This window comes from Lynx canadensis, chromosome D3 (assembly GCF_007474595.2).
Source record: "Lynx canadensis isolate LIC74 chromosome D3, mLynCan4.pri.v2, whole genome shotgun sequence".
NCBI classification, from domain to species: domain Eukaryota; kingdom Metazoa; phylum Chordata; class Mammalia; order Carnivora; family Felidae; genus Lynx; species Lynx canadensis.
Window position 1 is genome coordinate 76,005,115 of NC_044314.2, and position 22,438 is coordinate 76,027,552.

The following is a 22,438-nucleotide window of genomic DNA, read 5'->3' on the forward strand; positions in this document are numbered from 1 at the left end:
TGTAATAAAAAAAGAAAATGTTATAAAAACTTTTAATAATGCCCCTTAATTATCCAGAAATAATTTCAGAAATAAAATAGCCACTCACATAATCTTGAAAAAGAAATAGTGTATAAAAATATTAAAAGATAAAAGAAATCAGGTATAATTCCCCAGCTGCGACAGGAGAGAGAATTTGTTTCAAGGCAGCAAGTAATTAAATCGGATTTATTGTCACAATGGAAAGGTGCACATATGACTGCCTAGGTAATAAAGGGAAGTGGTTAACATTTGTCCCTGGTTATAAATAAGCTTGTGTGTAATTGAATTTTGTTGCTGCTTTTCTCTTTATATTTGACATTTTGAAATAGGTTTAGATGGGTCTATTCATAGATACACATAGAAACCCAGTGAATGCAGACGGATACTGAAGTGTTCTCTCAGTGACTCAAATACCATATGGAGCGTTGCCACGGACAACTCGGCTTTCTGAAATGATGAACAATTGTGTAAAGTTCCAGATACAGCCACGTACCGACTTCCTTTGATTTACCTAGAAGCCTCATTCCTGCAAAATTAAGTGTGTGTGCAAACTCTGTCCTCCCCCCCCATCTTATTTATATATAAAATACAGTGACGGTCAAGGTGCGGATAATGGTAGTTTTCACCTGCGTGACGGTCAGGTCGAAAGTTCAGCTTGGGTCGGTGCAGGATACAGGACCGGAGTCACGGAGTCTCAGGCACGGGGGGGACATCTAACGTCTCAGGGCCGTGTACATCAAATGCCGATCATTGAGACAACTGAGAATGCCCCACAGTTTCCCCACACATGCCCCCCCCCCCCCAGGGGTTGGCCCCATCGCACAGAGAACCCCTTGGATCTCTCCGGTTGTGTGGGTTACCCTTTAGCATGACGTCATTGATGGCTTTTAACATGCTCGGGGCCGCGTGACCTGGAGGTACGGAGCAGCCCTGTGACTTGGTGTCTTTCTTCCCCACAGGGGCTGAAGATCAGCGTGCTCTGGACCCTGTACTACGGCGTCCTCAGTGCTTTCGCCCCCGTGTACAGCTGGATCCTGGTGCTCCGGGGCCTGGTGGGCTTCGGGATCGGAGGGGTCCCCCAGTCGTAAGTAAATACCCAGCTCTGGCCAGCCAGCCAGGCAGCCAGTCAACTACGTTCATGGCCTCAGAGGGGCGCAGAGATGGCCCACTAGGGCTTCTGGTGTCAAGGAGGCGTGACGTAGCCAGAGAATTACCATTATTAGTATGGTGATGATTGACAATATAAAAGCAACACACGAGGGGCGCCTGGCTGGCTCAGTTGCTGGGTCGCGAGACTCTTGATCTCGGGGTTGTAAGTTTGAGCCGCGTACTGGGTGTAGCGAGTACTTCAAAATAAGATTAAAAAAAAAAAAAAACGAAGACGAACACGGCAGTGGGAAAATCGTAAATGTGAAATAATAGTAAAAACAAAAGATCTAGCATTGCTTGGGCATTTCTCTTGGACGCATCACAACAGCCCCAGGAGAGGTACGCTATCAAGTGATTGCAGGCTCCGTTTTTATAGTTGAAACCAAGACTCAGGGGGTGAAATCATTTCCCCAAGTCATGTGGCCCGTGGTGGAACTAAGACCCCGAGTCTGTCTGCCTACACCGCCCGCGCTCTTAACCATCACGCGTGAGGCCCCCTTCCGCGCTTCCAACCGAAGCGCGAGGTGGGGAGCTGGGCCTAACTGTGTGTGAACTGAGTGTTGTTTGGTTGGTGCTGTGGTTAAGGTACTGAGAGTAGTCACAGTTGTAGGAAAAAGTCCCTCTCCCCTGGGAGATTGGCAGACGATGGCCTGTGGGCTACATCTGACCTGCTGACTGCTTTTATAAATAAAGTTTTATTGGGACACAGCCACACCTGTCATTTGCATATCACCTGTGCCCATTTTCCCATACAGCAACAAAGTTATCTCTGCAGGGACGATATTTGCTATCTGACCCTTTATAGACCACTTACGCTGAACCCAACCTAAACGATGATAATGGCCAAAATTTACTGTTTACTAAGTGGTAGGTGCTATTCTAAACGGTTTACCATATTATCTCATTTAATTCTGTCAAATCTCTTGGGTAAATTCTATTATTTTTTGTTTTTTTATTTATTTTGAGAGAGCTCAAGCGTGCATGCACACACGCTAGTAGGGAAGGGTCAGAGAGAGAGGGAGAGAGAGAATCTTTGTGTTTTTAAATTTTTTAAATGTTTTATCTATTTTTGAGAGAGAGAGACAGAGCACGAGTGGGGGAGGGACAAAGAGAGAGAAAGGGAGACACAGAATCGGAAGCAGGCTCCAGGCTCCGAGCTGTCAGCACAGAGCCTGACGCGGGGTTCGAACTCACGGACCGTGAGATCATGACCTGAGCCGAAGTCGGACCCAACCAACTGAGCCACCCAGGCGCCCCGGGAGAGAATCTTAAGCAGCGCAGAGCCTGACGCGGGGCTCAATCCCACAAACCGCGATATCATGACCTGAGCCGACATCAAGAGTGAGTGGTTCAACCGACTGAGCTGCCCAGCCACCCTGGTGAATTGTATTATTCATCCCATTTTACAGATTTTTACAGATTTTACTGAACCAAAGAGAGGTAGAGTGATTTACCCCAGGTGACACAGGCAGGAAGAGGCAGGGCCAGAGTCTGGACTCAGTTCCTCTAAATCCAGAGCCTGGGCTCTAACCATTGCATTGTACTGCCTTTCGATTAAGGATGCAACCATAAAAGACTCTTAAATACAGAGAACAAACTGAGGGTTGCTGGAGGGACGGTGGGGAGAGGGATGTGTTAAACGGGTGATGGGCATTAAGGAGGGCACTTTTTGGGTTGAGCACTGGGTGTCGTATGTAAGTGATGAATCACTGGGTTCTACTTGTGAAACCAAGGCTACACTGTATGTTAACTAACTTGAATTTAAATTTTAAAAAAAATTATTTTTTTGAAAGACCCAGAGGCAGATTCGGGAAGATACAGGATATTTCATAGGAAGGGATCTGAAGGAAAAGAGGAAGCCGTACCTGAGAGTCTGAGAAAGGCTAATTCCTTGGAAGGCCCATTCTGGTTAGCAAGTTGGGGTGAGATATGTAAGAATTGAAAGCTGCGGTTGGACAGGTAGACCAGGGCAAGTTTGCTAAAAGTCTTGAATGCCAGGCCAAAGGGCTTGTCTACAGGCAGTGGGGAGCCACTGAGAGTTCTTGAGCGGGGGGGGGGGGCACTTTGGAAATGTTAATCTGGCAATGGTGGGTAGGATGGGTTGGAGGTAAAGAATGATAATTCCTGTTGCAATAAGTTAGGGAAATTTCACACAGGACCAGTTCATTCCATTCATTCAACCAATATTTCTTGAGCACCTACTATGGCACCGGCCTGTACTAGACGCTGGGGGTACAGCAGTGAGCGAGACAGACACGGTCCCTGTTACAAGTGGGGATCCCGGGGAACAGAATGTGAGATGGAGAGTAGTGTGCACGTGGTTACTGAGACCGGCACCTGCAGGGCAGTGAGAAAACCGTGAGTGAGCAGAGGGAGGAGTTGAGTACAGCTGATCCTGCAGGAGTTCCAGAGCCAGGGTGGCTCCTTAGAGTTTCCCAGATCGAGGCTTGGGGGCTGGACCTCTGCCCCCTCATATCAGCTGCGTTGGATGCAGGCTGCTCTCAAGGAGGGAGCACGATCTTGGGCAAGGCAGCTACTTTGGGCTAAGGTAATTCCTGCAAGGGACTCAATTCTGAGCTCTTAGCAGGTAACATTTCTGGTCATTCCAGGGGATTGTGTGTGGCAGTCCCGAAGGGGGAGCCTAGGTGGTCACATCACAGCACCCACGACAGTCCACCCCCCACACCTGTTAGATCCACTTGCTGAATATAATTTCACCCCATCTGGGAACAGTTTCTCCAGGATTCTGGTTGGTCTTTTCCCTGAAAAGATCATGTCCCATGGCTGGTGGGACAACCTACAGTCATCTGCTATCGCTGCTGGCCTCCAACTGAGGCTGAGTGTCTCCCTCTCCCGCTACTCGTTGCAGGTTCCCCTCGCCTTGGGTCAGCACTTCTGCTGATCGAGATGGTTTCCCTGGCAGAGTGGTCCAGACCCTATGCCCGAGTCACCATGCCCGACCCAGGCCGTAGCTGCTGCCTGTGCATTTAATATCAAAATCGGGCAGGGGATTACCAAGAGATGTCCAGTGTATCGCCTGGGTGCCCCATCAGATAACAGTAGCCGTACCACCTCCCGATGCCCCATTGCTCAGGCAGAATGCTGACTCTCTTTCTTGACACAAGGAATCCAAAGTTACTAGGTGGCAGGCATTGCTTGAAGTCTGACGGGGTTCTTGTGGTGTCCCCCAGTGGGTGAAGCATGCCCTCTCTGGGAACCAGGACCTCTAAACCCACAGGTAGGGGAAGTACAAATTCCTCCTCCAACCCTTTGAGTTCAGAACGATGTATCCTTTCTGCATAGCACCATGCGATGGGCATTGATTTAAGGTTGTGTTGTGTCCTGGAAGACAGTAACCTATCCTCACCGGGCATCATCTCCAAGCCGATGCCTCCGTGGCACCTTCAAGAGTCTCTTCCATCCCTCTCTCAGGCCAGCACCTTCAAGGTGGCACAAGATATGACAGGACCCGTGGATTCCACGGTCACGTACCTGCTGCTACATCTTCTTTGACGTGTATCAGCTTCCTAGGTCTCAAGCACTATTACGTGGGATTCTGTGTCAATGAGTCAAATACCCCGAAAGCCCTCAGATAATGGTGCTGGCAGGAGAGGCAAGCCAATACCCAGAATATGTGCCAGTTCCAGTCAGGACGAGTCACTGCTCCTTCCAAAATGGGAGATGTCCACTATAACTAACTTTTATGTTGTGACATGGGATGTGACATGGGATGGTTCCACCCTGGGGGCTCTGTGTTGGTCTCTGCTGCTGGCCGACTGGCTCTTCAGCTGCCAAACTAGCAAGATTGGCTTTGGTGCGTGAGGGTGTGGCCATTGCCTCTGGGGGGTTAACAGTTCACTGGTTGACTCCTTGGGCCCGTTGAGTATCACGATGGGGGACGGCTGGGAGAGGGGCTCTAGAAGGGTCGTGCTAACACTGAGGTAGAACGGCTTAGGTCCTGGTCACCAGATTCGCATCCTGACTCTGCCGTGATAGCCGTGTGCCCCTAGGCGAGTCACTAGACCTTTCTACGCCTCAACTTCTTCGTCTCTCAGATGAGGACGATAGCATACCTACCTCATGGGGGTCACTTAGAATATTAAATGACAACACACGTGAAGTGCCCGGGACAGTGCCCAGCAGAGCACTTAGTGAATGTCAGCATGTGTCTGGTCTGCCAAAGACTTTGGTGAGAAGCTCAGGTGTCCGTGTGATGGATGTTGGACTCACTGTGGGTACTTATGGAAGGAATAAATGGGGACAGAAGATGTGACCACGTGGGATTTAGCCTGGGAGCTAATCCCCAGACTCTTTCTGCCACTTAGTGGCTGGAAGGGCAGTGAGTGGCTCTCAGTTCTCAGCCCTTCCCTCCCTATTCATTATTGATCCCTCCAGGGCTCTGCAGAGTAGGCATTTGACATACACTCCTGGACCTCGGATGGGTTTAAAAGCCACTAGAACTTGAGGCAGAAACCATTAAGCCAAGCCCATAAATCTGGGCTGGCAGGGGCTTGTGGCTGCTGTCCTCCACGTCTGGACCAACCCCAGGACTTTCTGCGGACGCAGCCACTGCCCCATTCATGAGCCATTCATTGACTAAGGAACAGTTTTCCCCCAGTGGCTGGAAGGAACGCACTCACACAGGTACACGTTAAATTCCTTTCTCAGGGATGCTCAGGTGGATGATGGCAGAACCAGTCTCCAAATGGCTACCCGGACTTTCTTCCCATCAGAGGGGAGGGAAAGGAGCTAAGTATTCAGAACGTGGTTCTTGTTTGGAATGGTGGGATGAGAGGCGCCATTTTTCTCCTTCTCCTTCTCCACACTTTCTGGAAGTGTCACAAAAGGCGTGAGAAATAGAATAGATCCTTAACAGTGCTGGAAAGCAAGAAAAGGGTGCCATCAGCCGACCAGACATTTTGAGGAGCCTCTGGAAGACTGTAGGCAGACAGGATTCCAATGGCAGAGTAACTAGGAGAGAGAAAAATCACCTCCTAAAAATGCAAAGGGGAGAGATCTTCAGGGAGAGAGGACAGGACACCAGGGGATACAATTAAGGACACAGAGCAGCTGGGCCTTTACCCCTTACCCTTATGTCGTGCGGGTCCTCAGATTGCCCGGCTGCTCCCGACCCCCACCCCCCAAATGTCACGCCTCCCGTTTAGCTGTTCATTTACTTAATGCGACCACAGCCCTTCTGTTTGTTTCTTGAGCTATGACTACTTCCCGAGCTCCAGACCATGTGCTTTTGATCCACATGACCATTTTAAAACTCACAGAACTTCAAAGCATAGATATTGTTATCCCCATTGTGCAGATAAGAAAACTAGGGCTTTGAAAAAACTGAGTAACATGGGGCACCTGGGTGGCTCAGTGAAGCATCCAACTCTGGATTTAGGCTCAGGTCATGATCTCACGGTTTGTGAGCCCCAGCCCCACATTGGGCTCTGTGCAAACGGCCCGGAGCCTGCTTGGGATTCTCTGTCTCTCTGCTCCTCTCCTGCACGCTGGCTCTCTCTCTCTCTCTCTCTCCCTCTCTCTCTCTCTCTCTCAATAAATAAGTAAAACTTTAAAAGATGATGAAGTAACCTGCCCAAGGTCACATAGCTAACAAATGGCAGGGCTCGTATTTAAACATCCCTTTTGACACTGCGAATATATTCTCCTAAATAATCCACTCCATGGCTCTTTGGGACGTGAGGAGAGCAAAGAAAAAACAGAAACAAAATGACAGAAGAAATATTTAGTCACCCAAGAGAGCCATTGGCTTCCCAGCACCTTGGCTCTATCCATTTACATAAAAACAATCATGCCTTAATTATGCGATGCTCTTAAGTAGTTCTAAAAATGTCTCCCTTAAGTTCATTATTTGGAAACATTTAGTTGAAGATTTTTTTCTTAGTTGAAGATTATTTTCAGTGGTCATTTATTTATTTGGAGAGAGAGAGAGAGAGCAAGCAAGTGCAAGGAGGGAAGGGTCAGAGAGAGAGAGAGAGGGAGAGAGAGAATCCCAAGCAGGTGCCCCACTGTCAGCACAGAGCTGGAGAAAGTACTCCGGCTCACAAACCGCGAGATCATGACCTGAGCCAAAATCAAGAGTCAGATGCTTAATCTACTGAGCTACCCAGGAGCCCCTAATTTGTTTTAAATTTTAGTCCCCAACCTGGGGCTTGAACTCACAACTCCAAGATCAAGAGTCACATGCTCTACCGACTGAGCCAGCCAGGCTCCCCCTCTCTCTTTTTCTTCTTTCTTTTATTCCTTCCCCCAAGGTAGGCATTTATGTTGGTCCTTGGAGATAATGTTACTGTTGTAACATTAATAACGACAATGATGATGGGATGCCTGCGTGGCTCAGTCGGTTGAGCGTCCGACTTCGGCTCAGGTCATATCTCGCGGTTCTTGAGTTCAAGCCCCGCATCTGGCTCTGTGCTGACAGCTCAGAGCCTGGAGCCTGCTTCGGATTCTGTGTCTCCCCCTCTCTCTGCTCCTCCCCTGCTTGCCCTCTGTCTCCCTCTCTGTCCCTCTCTGCCACTCTCTCTCTTTCTCTCAAAAATAAACATTTAAAAAACATTTTCTTGGGGCACCTGGGTGGCGCAGTCGGTTAAGCGTCCGACTTCAGCTCAGGTCACGATCTCACGGTCCGTGAGTTCGAGCCCCGCGTCGGGCTCTGGGCTGATGGCTCAGAGCCTGGAGCCTGTTTCCGATTCTGTGTCTCCCTCTCTCTCTGCCCCTCCCCCGTTCATGCTCTGTCTCTCTCTGTCCCAAAAATAAATAAAACGTTGAGAAAAAAAAATTAAATTAAAAAAAATAAAAAATAAAAAACATTTTCTTAAATGATAATGATGATCATAGTAACGTCCACTGAGTGCTTACCAAGGGCAAGGGACAGATGAGAAAACAGGCTTGGAGATCGAGATCACAAGTGACGTGTTTAAGGCTAAATGGCTATTGAGGGGAGTATGAAGTTACTTCTTGCTTTGTAACAGACCACCCCAACATTTGTGGCTTAACGACAGTTTACTGAGCTCGGGGTTCTGCAGCTGGGCAGTTGGGTTGTTCAGGGCTCGGCGGGGCTCCCTCATGTGTCTCTAGTCAACTGGTGAATTGGATGGGGGCTGGCCAGGCTAGCATGGCCACAGCTGATTCATCGATGCTCCGCAAGCCTCTCAAACTCCGGCTGGCCAGCCCAGGCAGCCGGTCACGTGGTCACGTGGCACCCGGGTAGGGGTCCGAGTGAGGATGCAAAAGCCGTAAAGCGTCTTGAGGCCCAAGGCACAAGATCACTTCTGCAACGTTCTATTGATCAAGAGCGAGTCTCAACGCCCAGATTCAAGGGATGAGGAAACAGACTTTGCATGGAGGTGATCTGCAAGGGAGCAAGACACAGGGAGGGAAAAGAGGGGGGGGGGGGGGGGGGGGGGGGGGGGGGCGCCTTGTGCAAACCATCTGCCGCATGGAGAAACTGGGTTCAAATCCAGGCCCATCTAATGCCAAAGCTCTTACATTTCAACAGATACTGTAGAAGGATTCTGAGCTTGTACAGTGAGAAGATGCTGATAAATCATTAATGTCCACTGGGTCCGTGATAGTGATTTGGAGATGATTCTGGAGAGGTAGAACTCGAGGTTCAGAGAAGTTTCTATTCCCTTTAATTAAGACTGGGGGGGGGTGCCTGAGGGGGCTCAGCCGGTTAAGCGTCTGACTTCAGCTCAGGTCACGATCTCACGGTCCGTGAGTTCGAGCCCCACGTTGGGCTCTGTGCTGACAGCTCGGAGCCTGGAGCCTGCTTCGGATTCTGTCTCCCTCTCTCTCTCTGCCCCTCCCCACCCCCGCTCATGCTCTGTCTCTCTCTGTCTCTCAAAAATAAATCTTAAAAAAATTTTTTTTAAATGATCATTGCCACTAATTGCAAAATACACAGAAAATATATGGAAGAGACAGGCTGGCCCCAGGGTAGAATGTTTATTATTTCCAGCAGAGGGTGCTGTGTTATTTCCGTAGAAATGCCACTTAGCTAGGAGAATGAGCTGGACACCTGCCTTAACTGGCACCCTGCTTGTGTGTTAGCTGCTCTTCAAGATTAATACTCCAGGTCGCTGCCCATCTGTTCCACCTTGCAAGGTCTTCAGAAGATTCTTCAGATTCTTGTCTAGGTGGAACGTGCACAAACCCACCCTTAGCACTGCGGTTTCTCTTTAAGACCAAGCAGAAACGGCAAAGGGAGGTCACAGGTCCCTTCTTTCCAAGCACGTGATCCAAATGGTAAGTCTCTAACTGCCAAGGGCTATACATTCTGAGGATTTTCGGTGGGAATTTTTTTCACGCCACTGTCAACCGCTTCTTGGCATTGCTGCTTTCACCGCTCGTTCTTTTATTTTTCAGTGTGCTTGTAATAATCCCTACACTTGGGATGGAGGTCAAACAGCTCATTTTCATCATGAACCACTATAAATAATGGCCAAATGGGGAGCGCGACAATTACAGGAAAAGAGGTTTCTTGTGGCATTCGAGGCAAAGACAAGAAATTGAAAACGATCAGAGCATTAATCAACAGGGTTACCGCTGTTTAAAAATAATGCAGTAGACCCGCGAATATTAACATGGGAAGGTTTCCCAAATGTCTTATTGAAAGCAGATCCTGACGCAGAGAAGCTAGGGCAAATGGTTTACTCTGGGAGATTCTGCAACCCACGTCTCCAGATTGTCCTGTTTAAGGGGGAGGGAAACGTCGTTTGTTGAGAGTTGCCCCTGGGAAGTTTAAATTCCTTGGCAAACTAGACTCCTCGTCTGCCACCGAGGTTGGCAGAGCAAGCCTTAATAACCAGAGAGGGGCGCCTGGAACAGTCATCTGAGCGTCCGCCTTCGACTCAGGTCATGATCTCACTGCTTGTGGGTTCGAGCCCCGCGTCAGGCTCTGTGCTGACAGCTCAGAGCCTGGAGCCCGCTTCGGATTCTGTCTCCGTCTCGCTGCCCCTCCCCTGCTCATGCTCTGTCTCTCTCTCTCTCTCTCTCTCTCTCTCTCTCACATGTAAAATAAAACATGAAAAAAACCTTTTTTTAAATAACCAAAGAAAGCACTCAGGACAGAGTTGCAGGAAGCGGCAGGTGGAAAACTGTATTGACAAGGAAGTTGGAAAAGTCGGGCATTTGTATGGGTTGAACTTGGACGGTATGCTGCATGTGGGAAGGAAGGAAGGAGGAAGGAAGAAGGAAGGAAGGGGAGAAAGGAAGTAGGGAGGACAGAAAGGAAGGACAGGAGGGAGAGAGGAAGGGAGGAAGAGGGAAGGAAAGGAAGGGAAGAAAAAAAGATAACATTGCTTGCATTTATTTATTTAGCTAGAGAAGGGGCTGGAAGTTTGCAAAGCAGGCTCCCGGTAGTTATGGCTTTGGGGGGAATGGAAGGGAAGTAGGGGCAATGGGGAGAGGAAGAGGCACCATATACTCTGTATACTTGTGTATTGCTAACTTGTCTTAAACGAAAATGCATTCGTGAGGTGCTGCTGCTTCAACTAAAAAAATGTAAAAAGAAATAAAAAGACTCTGTGCTTATAGCTTCATGATAAGAAGAAATCCTTGACATCGAAGGACAGGAATAGCTCTGCCCCCTGGAACACGCCACGGCACAGTTTCGCAGTTAGTTGTTGAACTTTCCTGTGATGGAGGAAAGGTGAACATGCTACTCGCTTTATTAGTAGTATTTATTATTATTATTATCGATTTTTTTTTTGAATAATGTAAGCACACCGTGAGGAGAAGAGCATAAGGTGTCAAAGAAATCATCCATGGTAACCGCTGTGACCTCTGCAACCACTATAATCTGGGTCCCCGTTCTCAGAGCTGAGTTAAATGAGATTCCTGATGGTTTTTGCTGAGCGAGGTACTTGTGGGCATATACACTGGAACGAGTTTGGGGGGGACCACTCTGGCAATATATATCAAAAGCCTTCAAAATACGCATAGGCTTTGACACAAACTCTATTTAGCAGGGGCCTAGCCTAAGGAAACCACGTGCAGACAAAAATGTCTTCAGCCTGGTGACGTTCACTGAAGTGTTGTTCGTCGTCGTGAAACCATCCAAATGAGGAAGTGGTTGGTGGGCTAGAAGCTATAGACAGATGTGGGTGAGAATTTTGGCTCTCCTACTTACTGACTTACTAGCTGCGTGATCCTGGTCAACTAACAATTTATCTAACGTAGATAGATCTAGAGATGAAAATGAGAATCAAAAGTACACACACACAGGGACACCCAGGTGGCTCGGTTGGTTAAGCTGCTGACTCTTGATTTCGGCTCAGGTCATGGTCTCACGCTTTGTGGGCTCGAGCCCCGCATCGGGCTCTACGCTGGCAGCGTGGAACCTGCTTGTGATTTTCTCTCTTTCCCTCTCTCTCTGCCCCTCCCTGCCTCTCTCTCTCTCTCTCAAAATAAATAAACTTTTTAAAACTTAAAAAAAAATACGTACACACATACAGAGGATTATAATTATCTACCCCATTTATTTGAGATGCTTACTGAGATAATTCATGTAAAACATCTAGAAGAATGTTTGGCATATAGTAGGTCCTCAATAAAAGGTAGCTATTATTAAGAAAAGTATGGTTCAGGGGCGCCTGGGTGGCTCAGTCGGTTAAGCGACATTGGTTCAGGTCATGATCTCACGGTTGGTGGGTTCGAGCCCCACATAGGGCTCTGTGCTGACAGCTCAGAGCCTGGAGCCTGCTTCGGATTCTGTGTGTTTCTCTCTCTCTCTGCCCTTCCCCCATTCACACTCTGTCTCTCTACATCTCTCAAAAATGAATAAACGTTAAAAAAATGTAAAAAAAAAAAAAGAAACGTATGGTTCATGCATGTGATGGAATATATGTGTGTAAGAGGGTTTTAAGTGGTATGGTAATGCTATTTATAAATCAATGAAAAGTAAGGTTTAAAATTCTTTTTTTATTTTTTTATTAATTTTTTTTTAACATTTATTTATTTTTGAGAGACAGAGTGAGACAGAGCACCAGCAGGGACGGGCAGAGAGAGAGGGGGACACAGAATCCGAAGCAGGCTCCAGGCTCTGGCTGTCAGCACAGATCCCTACGTGGGTCTCAAACTCACTGACCGGGCGATCATGAGCTGAGCTGAAGTCGGATGCTTAACTGACTGAGCCAGCCAGGTGCCCTAGGTTCAAAATTCTTGAGTATGATCTTAGCTAGAGACAGAGACTGAGAAAGAGGGATAAAGACAGAAGATCAAGACAGAGAGAATATACTAGAATACTTATACTGTGAAATGAACTAGATGACATTGCCTTTTCTTCATACTTTTTTCTAAATAGAGTGTATATACCTGAACTACTAAAGCCCTAACCTTTCCTCTGAGGCTCCTAAGAATTCTTCCTTCTCTGGACAGAGGTGTCCTTTTATCATTATTCTGAGAAGGACTTCTACTGGCGATAGAACTGTTCCCTAATCTCAGTGGTATTGCTAAGACCAACTTTCAAAATGTTAGATGTTATGCAGGGAAGGACGTCATTCGTAGAAGCAGAGGTTCCGTAGAAGCAGAGGTTAGTCAGAGATTCTTGTATAAGTGATTTATTTAGGGAATGCTCTCGGAAACCCGTAAAACCGTGAAAGAGGCAATAATGTTGAAAGGAAGAAGTTAAGCAAAAGTATGGTTTCTGGTGACGTCGAGACTCGGGCTGATCCCACAGGGAACTCAGGAGTGTTCTTTGTTCCACAAGGTCTGTCCTACGTTGAGGCAATGGAACGGGACTTTTGTAAGCACATACCAGTCTGTCCTGGGGAGAAGGGTTGTAACTCCTAGACACTTCTCTGGTGAGGCAGCCACAGTTGCTCAAGAGCAATCCCAGAAGAGGGTTGCAGCATTAGCAGCAGCAGCTGGGAGTTGGACACGAACTAGTAAAGGGGCATCCCAGGAGACCTAGATGGGTCACCAGCATCCATCTGCCTCAAAAGGGTTAATGGAAATGAGCCTCTCTCTCCCTGGCCTCCCTTATGAGGAGCCAGGAGAGTCACATGACGCTATCTAGTAGCTCCGATGCTTGACTTAGGTGGGAGATGTGGGGAAAGAGAAAGCCTGCTTTTCCTAACAAGTTGGAAGGCAGCACGGGGAAGTCGTTTAGAAGTTTCCTTCTCTTCCCAGCGTGGCCGGTGGCTGAGGAAGCGGAAGGCAGGGGAAGGGGCACGAATGTCGTAGATGGAGGGGTCGATACAGGTAGGACGTTCGTTACATTCAGCAAACCAATAAGTTGATTGAGCAAATAAGAAATATATTGAGGAGAATGAGGCCCCCGTGTCTCAATGTCGGAGAAGGGAATTATAAACATGGAAACCCGGGAGGGTTAGAAAGAACCCTAACCTTCTGGTTGGACTGGAATCGAAAGTATCAGTAAGAACTCGTTGTTTTTTAAACATATATATACACAGATAGATATAGAAACATGTGGGTGTATGGAGTGCATGTGGACAGAGAGAAATGGAGAGACCAAGATAGATGATAGATAAAGAGATCTCTTAGCTGCATCCACTGAGAAGGCCTAGAAGCAACGACAGCCCAGCAGCAATGAGCACACTGACATCAGTATTTGGTTTCTAAATACCGTCTTCTACCGAAAGGAACCAGAACCTCTTAGAAAAATGGCTGACGCTGTGGCTGGGACCAGGAAAACACACCATGAACTTGGACATCTTGTTGTGCCAGAAAGTAAAGAAGAGTTCAAGGAATGATGGAGGCATGTAAAAGAGACATAGGGATTGGTTTAAACGGTCTTCCAACGAGGGGCACCTGGGTGTCTCAATTGGTTAAGCGTCCAGCTTCGGCTCAAATCATGATCTCATGGTTTGTGGGTTCGAGCCCCACGTTGGGCTCTGTGCTGCTGGCTGAGAGCCTGGAGCCTGCTTTGGATTCTGTGTCTCCCTCTGTCTCTCTGCCCCTCCATCGCTTGTGCTCTGCCTCTCTCGCGGTCTCAAAAATAAACATTTTTTTAAAAATTAAAAAAAAAAGTCTTCCAACGGTCAGATCTGGGACAGTCTGAGCATCAGAAGAATAATGGTAGTAGTGGGTTACAACCCACTGAATAAAATAGGAATCTACAAGTTCATACTGATTCGCTGAATGAATAGGTAGGTAGGTAGGTAGGTAGGTAGGTAGATAGATAGATAGATAGATAGATAGATAGATAGATACAGGGGAAAAGGGAAATTCCTCCTTACAGTAGAATATCCATTCTAAATGTAGAAGGAACAATGGAAATTTAAAAAATACCACCTGTTACCATCATAGTAGTGTTGATTCAGGCAGGTATCGTCCATGGGTGGGATACCGAAGCTGATGGGTAGAGGTTCTAGGGAGAACAGGATATTGGCATAATCTCTGAATTTTTCCCCGCAAAGTAATCCCAGATGGAAAAAGGATAACTTTAGGGTGGAGAAATCTGTCAGACACCATCTTGAGCCAGTGATGAAGGTTAATGTCACCAGTGATGAGATGAGTTGACACCATATGGCCCTGATGTGAGGCACTGGAAGGAGCTTAGTATCATTTCTGCGGGGTTCTTGCCAAGAAAACATGGCCTGAGTCTGGTCACAGGGAGACAGCAGATGGACTTAAGAGGAGGAGCATCCTACAGAATGAAAGGCCTGGACTCTTGAAGACTATTCAGGACGTGAATAATAGGGAAAAACCTGAATAATGTTCCAGATTGAAGTTGCCCGTTGTCGCACTACCCTATTTTCTCCTATATTTGCTGGGTTGTGGGTAGGGCTCCGTGTCGGCAGTTCTAAATTTGAGAATCATGTGGTGAGTGAGTGAATGCAGATGCCAGAACCCCACCCCTGAGAGTCTGTTCCCAAGGGTTTGGGGTGGGGCCTAGGGATCTATGACCTTAGCCGTCATCCTAGGAAATTCCGAAGTAAGTGGTCCACAGACCACCCTCGGAGGAGTATTGGCCTAGAAATTCAGAAAGCGGTGGCCTCTTACTCAGTCCTGACCTTAACTTTCTTCCTGTCTCTCTGCTTTCCCAGGGTGACGCTGTACGCGGAGTTCCTTCCCATGAAGGCCAGAGCTAAGTGTATTTTGCTGATTGAGGTAAGGAGGGTGGTCTGGGTTTCCCAAGAGCGCTCAGTCCCTGAGCAGGAGATTCTCGGGCATCTTGAGCCACAGGATGAGGAAATGGGAGTTTAAGAGAGCTCTAACAGACTCAGTGTGTGGAGACTTAAACGGGTCAATTATGTCAATTCTGACATGGTCTTTTTGCAATACGGATAAACCCTTCAATTGACAAAAAAAACCCACAATCGATCTCTTAAAAAAATGGTGACAGGCAGGTGGTATTTCCTTCTTGGACTTCACGTGGCTTTTATCTGAGAGTTGGTGCCGAGAGTTGGTGCGTAAGGGGACCAAAACTCCTGTCCCCCATCCATATCATCACCCTCCACCCCCGTTTGTATCCCGGCTCACCTGTGTCTTGTGTGAGGGGCCACTTCTGTAGCCTAGAGGCTGCCTTAAAACTCCCTCGGTCCAGCTCGTCCCTCCGAGCCTTCTTTCTGCCAAGGTTTTGTGACCCGTTTTCCAATCATGGTTCTGGAAGATCTCAGGGCCAATATGTAGCTGCCCAATGACCCCTCTAGCATGCAGGCAGTAGAGTTTATTTGTCCTTTCGGACACTGATGCCCACAGTGACGACTATGATGCCACTCTGACGTCTCTAGTCACCATGACCACGTTGACAATAGTAATCACATTGACATCACTGCCCAACTTACCACCCAGACTGCATCTACCCCTGATCGATAAGGATTGTAGTCATCTGGTCCACGCTGGTATGGATGAACCAACTATTTAAATATTGAGATGCGTTTATGCCAGCAGATCTTGGTCCCTGATTACCCCTCATCGCCTGACACCCCGTCCACTCTTAGGACCCCCTAGAACTTCCCATGATCTAGCATCTGAAGAGTTAACTCCTGGCACAGTCATGGTATATGTGTGTTGTTGAGAGCGGGGGGTATATGACCGGTGTCAGGTGCCTATCCTGGGTTGGTCCAGTTTGTTAGACATTTTGACTATCACCCCCGGTTGCCAGCAACAGAAATAGACTGTGGTTGAGTTCAGCCAAAGAGGATTTAGGAAGGCTCTCGGAGTCCCCCAGAACTGATGGAGAAGCTGAAGGGCCATGTTTGGCAATGGACAATAGTTGTAGGGCCTGAGCAGGAGACAGCATACTCAACTTAGGATAGTTTGAAGAGGGTTTGATAAAGGGACTATTTCTAAATAGCCCCAGGCCTGAGGTGCCAGTTGCCAGGCAAAGGCAGGAAGTAATTAGCAGCCCAGAGAGAAAGAGAGACAGAGTTATGTGTCCAGGGCTGTTGGACAGGTGCTGTGACCTGCTGAGAGATGCAGCCAGCCCAGGACCACCGTGCAGGGAGGGAGCCAGAGGAATAAATGCCTCCACATCTCTTTCCTTCCTCCCTCCCTCCCTCCCATGTCCTGTGGGGCTCCCCCTTGGCTGTAGCCAGTGGAAAGCCAGAAGACAGGGAGCCTGTGGATGCAGTCCATACAAAAAAAGCAAGGTGGGAAAGGATGGCGAGGCAAACAGAAGATCGTCAGCCCTGCAGGGAAGAGGCAGTTGTGATAAAGGATACTAGGGGCCTCTTGGGCGAGAGAGATGGATGTCAGTAGACAAAAACAATATGTCCGTTACCGTATTGACCTCGCGCTATATTGACGGCGTTGATCTCCCTAAACCAGAGCTGCCACATCGTACCCACTCCAGTGGGTACCACGCAATTATGACAGAGGAGATGGGCAACAGGATGGTCCTGCCAACTATATGAAAAACAGGAAAGACGGCCATTCCGACATGGCTGACCATGAGGACCCTCCCCCGTGTCAGTAGCGTTGTCCGCAATGACCCTGACATTGCTCATGTGTCGGCCACACTGCTCCCGTCGCTGATCCCGTTTTTCCCCTGCCAGGTCTTCTGGGCCATCGGGACAGTGTTCGAGGTGATCCTGGCCGTGTTTGTGATGCCCAGCCTGGGCTGGCGCTGGCTGCTCATCCTCTCGGCCGTCCCGTTGCTTCTCTTTGCGGTTCTGTGTTTTGTAGGTATCCTTTAAGAGATGTCAGCCTTTGCGGGGCACCTGGGCGGCGGCTCAGTCGGTTAAGCATCCCACTTTAGGTCATCATCTCACGGTTTGTGGGTTCTAGCCCCGCATGGCGTTCTGAGATGTTTGGGATTCCCTCCGTCTCTCCCACATCCTCCCTCGTCCCGAAACGTTCTTCTTCTATCTCTGTCTCAAAATAAATAATCAAAAAAAAAAAAAGATCTCAACCTTGGCCACTTGGCTTTCTGCTGTTCAGCCGTTCACTGTGTTTCAGTGGGGAGGAGGTAAAGGAGGACACTGTCCTGCAGGGATTCTTTGTAAGATGATGTTTTTGGAACTCTGCCAGCCGCACCGATTAATAATAATAATAGCAACAGAAACAACAATCATTGCATGAACCCATTCCAGGTATTGTGCTAAGCGTTTTGTTTGGATTCTCTCACTTAACCCTCTCGACAGCCTTTACGAGGTGGGATCTATGGATCTATCGTTATCCCCATTTTGTGGATGAGGAAATGGAGGCACAGAGAGGTCAAGTAATTACTCAAGGTCCCACAACCAGGATAATCAATGACAGAGCCAGGATTTGAAGCTAGCCCTCTGGCTCCAGAGCCCTAAGCTTAAAGACTCCACACCCCGCTGAGATACGGGGCTGGGACCCCGTGTTCTGTTCCACCCTAATCTGCCACGCCTGTCCCCACAGTGGCTGCCGGAGAGCGCGAGGTATGACGTGCTGTCCGGGAATCAGGAGAAGGCCATCGCCACCTTAAAGAGGATAGCGACAGAAAACGGAGCCCCCATGCCGCTGGGGAAACTCATCATCTCCAGACAGGTCGGTGCCTGGCCCGCTGTCTGTGGCGTGTGTGTGTCCGTGCGCCTGGGCGGGAGTGTGTGTGTGGGTGGGGCGTGCTCTCCAAGGAGGTGGCAAATTCTGAGACAAGCAAAAAGCGCACAAGCAGACTAATTCCCCAAAAGCCAATTTTCCTGAATTAACTTGCCAGTGTATCTTTTTTACCAAAAAATGTTTCAAGGAACTTTTTGAATATATGTAGCAAATAGGAGTATGTTTTTCCTGTGTATGTATTAACACGTTTATTTCCTCAATATATGCTCTCTATAAATATGTTAAAGGATCTATTTCTAAATATATTAACCTATTCCAAAATATAGTCAATAAATACAAACATTCTCAAATACATTCAATAAACCTATTTAATGGGTGTTGTCTTTTCATTCAAGAATATACCAAAAAATATATTTTTATTCATGAGGACTATTCACAGGTAGACTAAGCCACCTAAAACCCATAATCTTTTTTTTTTTTTTTTTTTTCAACGTTTATTTATTTTTGGGACAGAGAGAGACAGAGCATGAACGGGGGAGGGGCAGAGAGAGAGGGAGACACAGAATCGGAAACAGGCTCCAGGCTCTGAGCCATCAGCCCAGAGCCTGACGCGGGGCTCGAACTCACGGACCGCGAGATCGTGACCTGGCTGAAGTCGGACGCTTAACCGACTGCGCCACCCAGGCGCCCCCATAATCTTTTTTTTAAACATTTAGCATGGTTAAATAAGCAAGCGTTTCTCAAACTGCTAAGAAAAATGTTTTCGTTAAATATACCTAAGAAGAATATTATCACAGTCCTAGAATATACTCTTTTAAAAAAATTTTTTTAACATTTATTCGTTGTTGAGAGACAGAGACAGAGCGTGAGCATGGGAGGAGCAGAGAGAGAGGAGGAGACACAGAATCCAAGCAGGCTCCAGGCTCTGAGCTGTCAGCACAGAGCCCGACGAGGGGCTTGAACTCATGAACTGCGAGATCATGACCTGAGTCTAAGTCAGACGCCCAACCAACTGAGCCACCCAGGCACCCCCTAGAATATACTCTTAAAAAGAACATTGTAGGGGTGCCTGGGTGGCTCTTGGTTTCAGCTCAGGTCATGATCTCACAGTTTGTGGGTTCAAGCCCCGTGTTGGGCTCTGTGCTGACAGCACAGAGCCTGCTTGGGATTCTCTCTCTCCTTCTGTCCCTCCTTTATGCTCTCTCTCTCTCTCTCTCTCTCTATTGCTCATAAAAAATAAACTTAAAAAAAAAGAACGTTGTAGAGCAAAGATTCGATAAATCAGCAAATTATATGAAATTGGCAAATGGGTCATTTAACTAATCAACCTTTGACACATTGGCTTCTGGTGAATTGATTTTCAGTACATTGATTTTTGTGATCTTGACCTAGAGCTGGCTTGGGAGGGCATTAAATGGTTGGATGCCCCTTGGATTGACTGTCTGCTCCCTGGGTCCATGGCACTGCCCGAGAATCCCTGGGGGTACCAGGCCCAAGGAGTCTGCTTCCTGCTACCGGGATTGCAGAATGTTTCCATCCTTGGGGAACCAAGCCTGTAGACCTTGCTGGGGTCCTGGCTGGAGGGCCTCACTGGGCCGGGAGACTTTGTGCCGTGGGATCGGGTCCTGGGTTCCCGGAATCTGAGCATGCAGCCCACCAGGAGCTTCCCTCCCTGCTGTGGGTGCCCACAGTCTTAGGCTGCCGGCTGGGGCCCATACTTCTCGAGGGGAGGAGAGCAAATTGCACGTTCTTGTCTTGAAACAGGAAGACCGAGGCAGAATGAGGGACCTTTTCACGCCCCATTTTAGGTGGACAACCTTGTTGCTGTGGTTTATATGGTAAGAGCTGTTTCTTGACACCTTGATCCCTTTCATTCATGCCCTGTTTTGCTTTCTGGTTTTTTTTTTTTTTTATTATTTTCATTTATTTATTTTTGGGACAGTGTGAGAGACAGAGTGCAAGCAGTGAGGGGCAGACAGAGGGAGACACAGAATCTGAAGCCGGCTCCAGGCTCTGAGCTGTCAGCCCAGAGCCCGATGCGGGGCTCGAACTCATGAACCGTGAGATCATGACCTGAGCCGAAGTCAGATGCTTAACCGACTGAGCCACCCAGTCGCCCCTTTGCTTTCTGTTTTTACGTGATGCACAGATAGCTCTTTGATCGTGGGCAGCAGTTGCAGAATAAAGTGGTTTGGGTATGACTTTCCTGATTTCTGCCTTATTCAGGTATCACCCGTGCTATTCTTTTCTTCGTCGTTTTCTTTAATTGGACTCCCTTTTTACTCAGTTAAATGTCCTTTTTAACTACGTTTTTCATTTTAATTCCAACACAGTTAACATGCAATGTTATGTTAGTTTCGGGTGTAGAATACAGTGATTCAACAATTGTATGCACTACTCAGTGCTCATCATGATAAGTGCACTCTTAATCCCCATCACCTATCTCACCCGTCCCCCCAGCATCCTCCCCTCTGGTAAGTTCTCTATGCTTAAGAGTCTGTTTCTTGATTTGTTTCTCTGTCTCTTTCTTTTCCCTTTGCTCATTTGTGTTGTTTCTTAAATTCCACATATGGATGAAATCACGTGGTACTACGCTTAGCATTATACTCTCTCGTTCCATCCATGTCATTGCAAATGGCAAGATTTCATTCCTTTTTATGGCTGAGTGATATTCCATTGTATATATAGACCACATCTTCTTTATCCATTCATCTATCGATGGACACTTGGGCTTCTTCCATAATTTGGCTATTATAAATAATGCTGTAGGGACGCCTGGGTGGCTCAGTCAGCTAAGCATCCGACTTCGGCTCAGGGCATGATCTCACGGTCCAGGAGTTCAAGTCCTGCATTGGGCTCTGTGCTGCTGACAGCTCAGAGCCTGGAGCCTGCTTCAGATTCTGGGTATCCCCGCCCCCCCCCCACCCCTCCTCCACTCACGCTCTATCTTGCTCTGTCTCTCAAAAATAAATAAATGTGAAAAATAAAAATTAAAAAAACAATAAATAATGCTGTAATAAACATGGGGGGGCGTATATCCTTTCGAATTAGTGTTTTTGTATTCTTTGGGTAAATGCCCAATAGTGCCCTAACTGGACCATAGGGTATTTCTATTTTTAATGTTTTGAGGAAACTCCATACTGTTTTCCAGAGTGGCTGCACCAGTTTGCATCCCCACCAACAGTGCACAAGCGTTCAGATAAATGTCTTTTAAAACACTAAAAAAAAAAAAAAAAAAAAAACTTAACAGCAGGCCATAGAGAGAAGGCCCTCCTCAAGAGAAATATAGTAAAAAGTAGCTAGATTGATGATTTGCCAAAGCTCTGAGTTACTGTACTTAATAGAGAGAGAGGCAGATGTTGAGGACTCATTAGCAAGTAAGTGAGACTAGGAAGCCATCAAAGTACAGTTGACCTTCAACAGTGCAGAGTGGGGGTTAAAGGCACAGACCCCTGAGTAGTTGAAAATCTTTTGATCCCCCCCAAACTTCACTAATAGCCTCCTATTAACCAGAAGCCTTACTGATGAACACATATTTTGTCTGTTATATGTATTTTATACTGTATTCTTAAAGTAAGCTAGAGAAAAAGTGTTATTAAAATCATCTTCAAGAGAAAATGTAATTGCAGTATTTATTGAAAAAAAAAATCTCCTTATAAGTGGCCCCTGCAGTCCAAACCTGTGTTGTCCAAGGGTCAACTGTAATTGAAAGGAAAATGATAATGCCTGCTCCCTTACTCCTCTTTTCGGGCCATACTGCCTTCGGTGTACCACCAGTGGCATGGGACCCCTGTTTGGGGAACCACTGATTTGGTCAACACGTGCAGCCTTAGAACTCTCAGTCCTGATCCTGGTCTATTTTCCTTAAAACGCGGCCATTCGCGATGGCTGGATGTGGGCAGGGTGGAAGGGAGGGATTTGTACAGAGTAATTACCTGAAAATCCACAACCAGTCAAATCTCAGCTATTCTTTGAACTCTCTACGAAATCATGTATGCAGCATGAATAGTGTGCAGAAGGGGCCTGGCTAACACTTTTCGGAGTTCTGGTGTAACCACTTATCCCTTTCCCTTATGCACCTTTGAGGAGAGGTGCTAATTAGCAGGGGATCGTCCTGAAAAGTGGTCAATTGCAGGCAAGTGGAGAGGAAGGCCTTGATAATAAACAGAACTGGGCTCCAATTCTGCCCATGCATTCCTGAGAGCTGAACCAAGCATTTATTAAACACCTGCTGTATGCTCAATACAAGTGCTCAGTCTGCAGGATTTTTGAAAAGGGAGAGGAGGTGGTTGACCTAGTTAAGGGTGTCTGT

The 22,438-nt window shown here is 47.5% G+C and overlaps 1 protein-coding gene across 1 annotated transcript in view; it reads left to right on the forward strand.

Annotated features, from left to right (window-relative positions):
* The window catches only part of LOC115498725 (SV2 related protein), a 78,048-nt gene that overhangs the window by 38,665 nt on the left and 16,945 nt on the right, over positions 1-22,438 (forward strand). Inside the window, exons 6-10 of the mRNA XM_030292340.1 lie at positions 981-1,105; positions 15,201-15,264; positions 17,154-17,279; positions 17,986-18,114; positions 19,891-19,964. Coding sequence (XP_030148200.1) covers positions 981-1,105; positions 15,201-15,264; positions 17,154-17,279; positions 17,986-18,114; positions 19,891-19,964 — 518 coding nt within the window. The remainder of the gene's footprint in view (positions 1-980; positions 1,106-15,200; positions 15,265-17,153; positions 17,280-17,985; positions 18,115-19,890; positions 19,965-22,438) is intronic.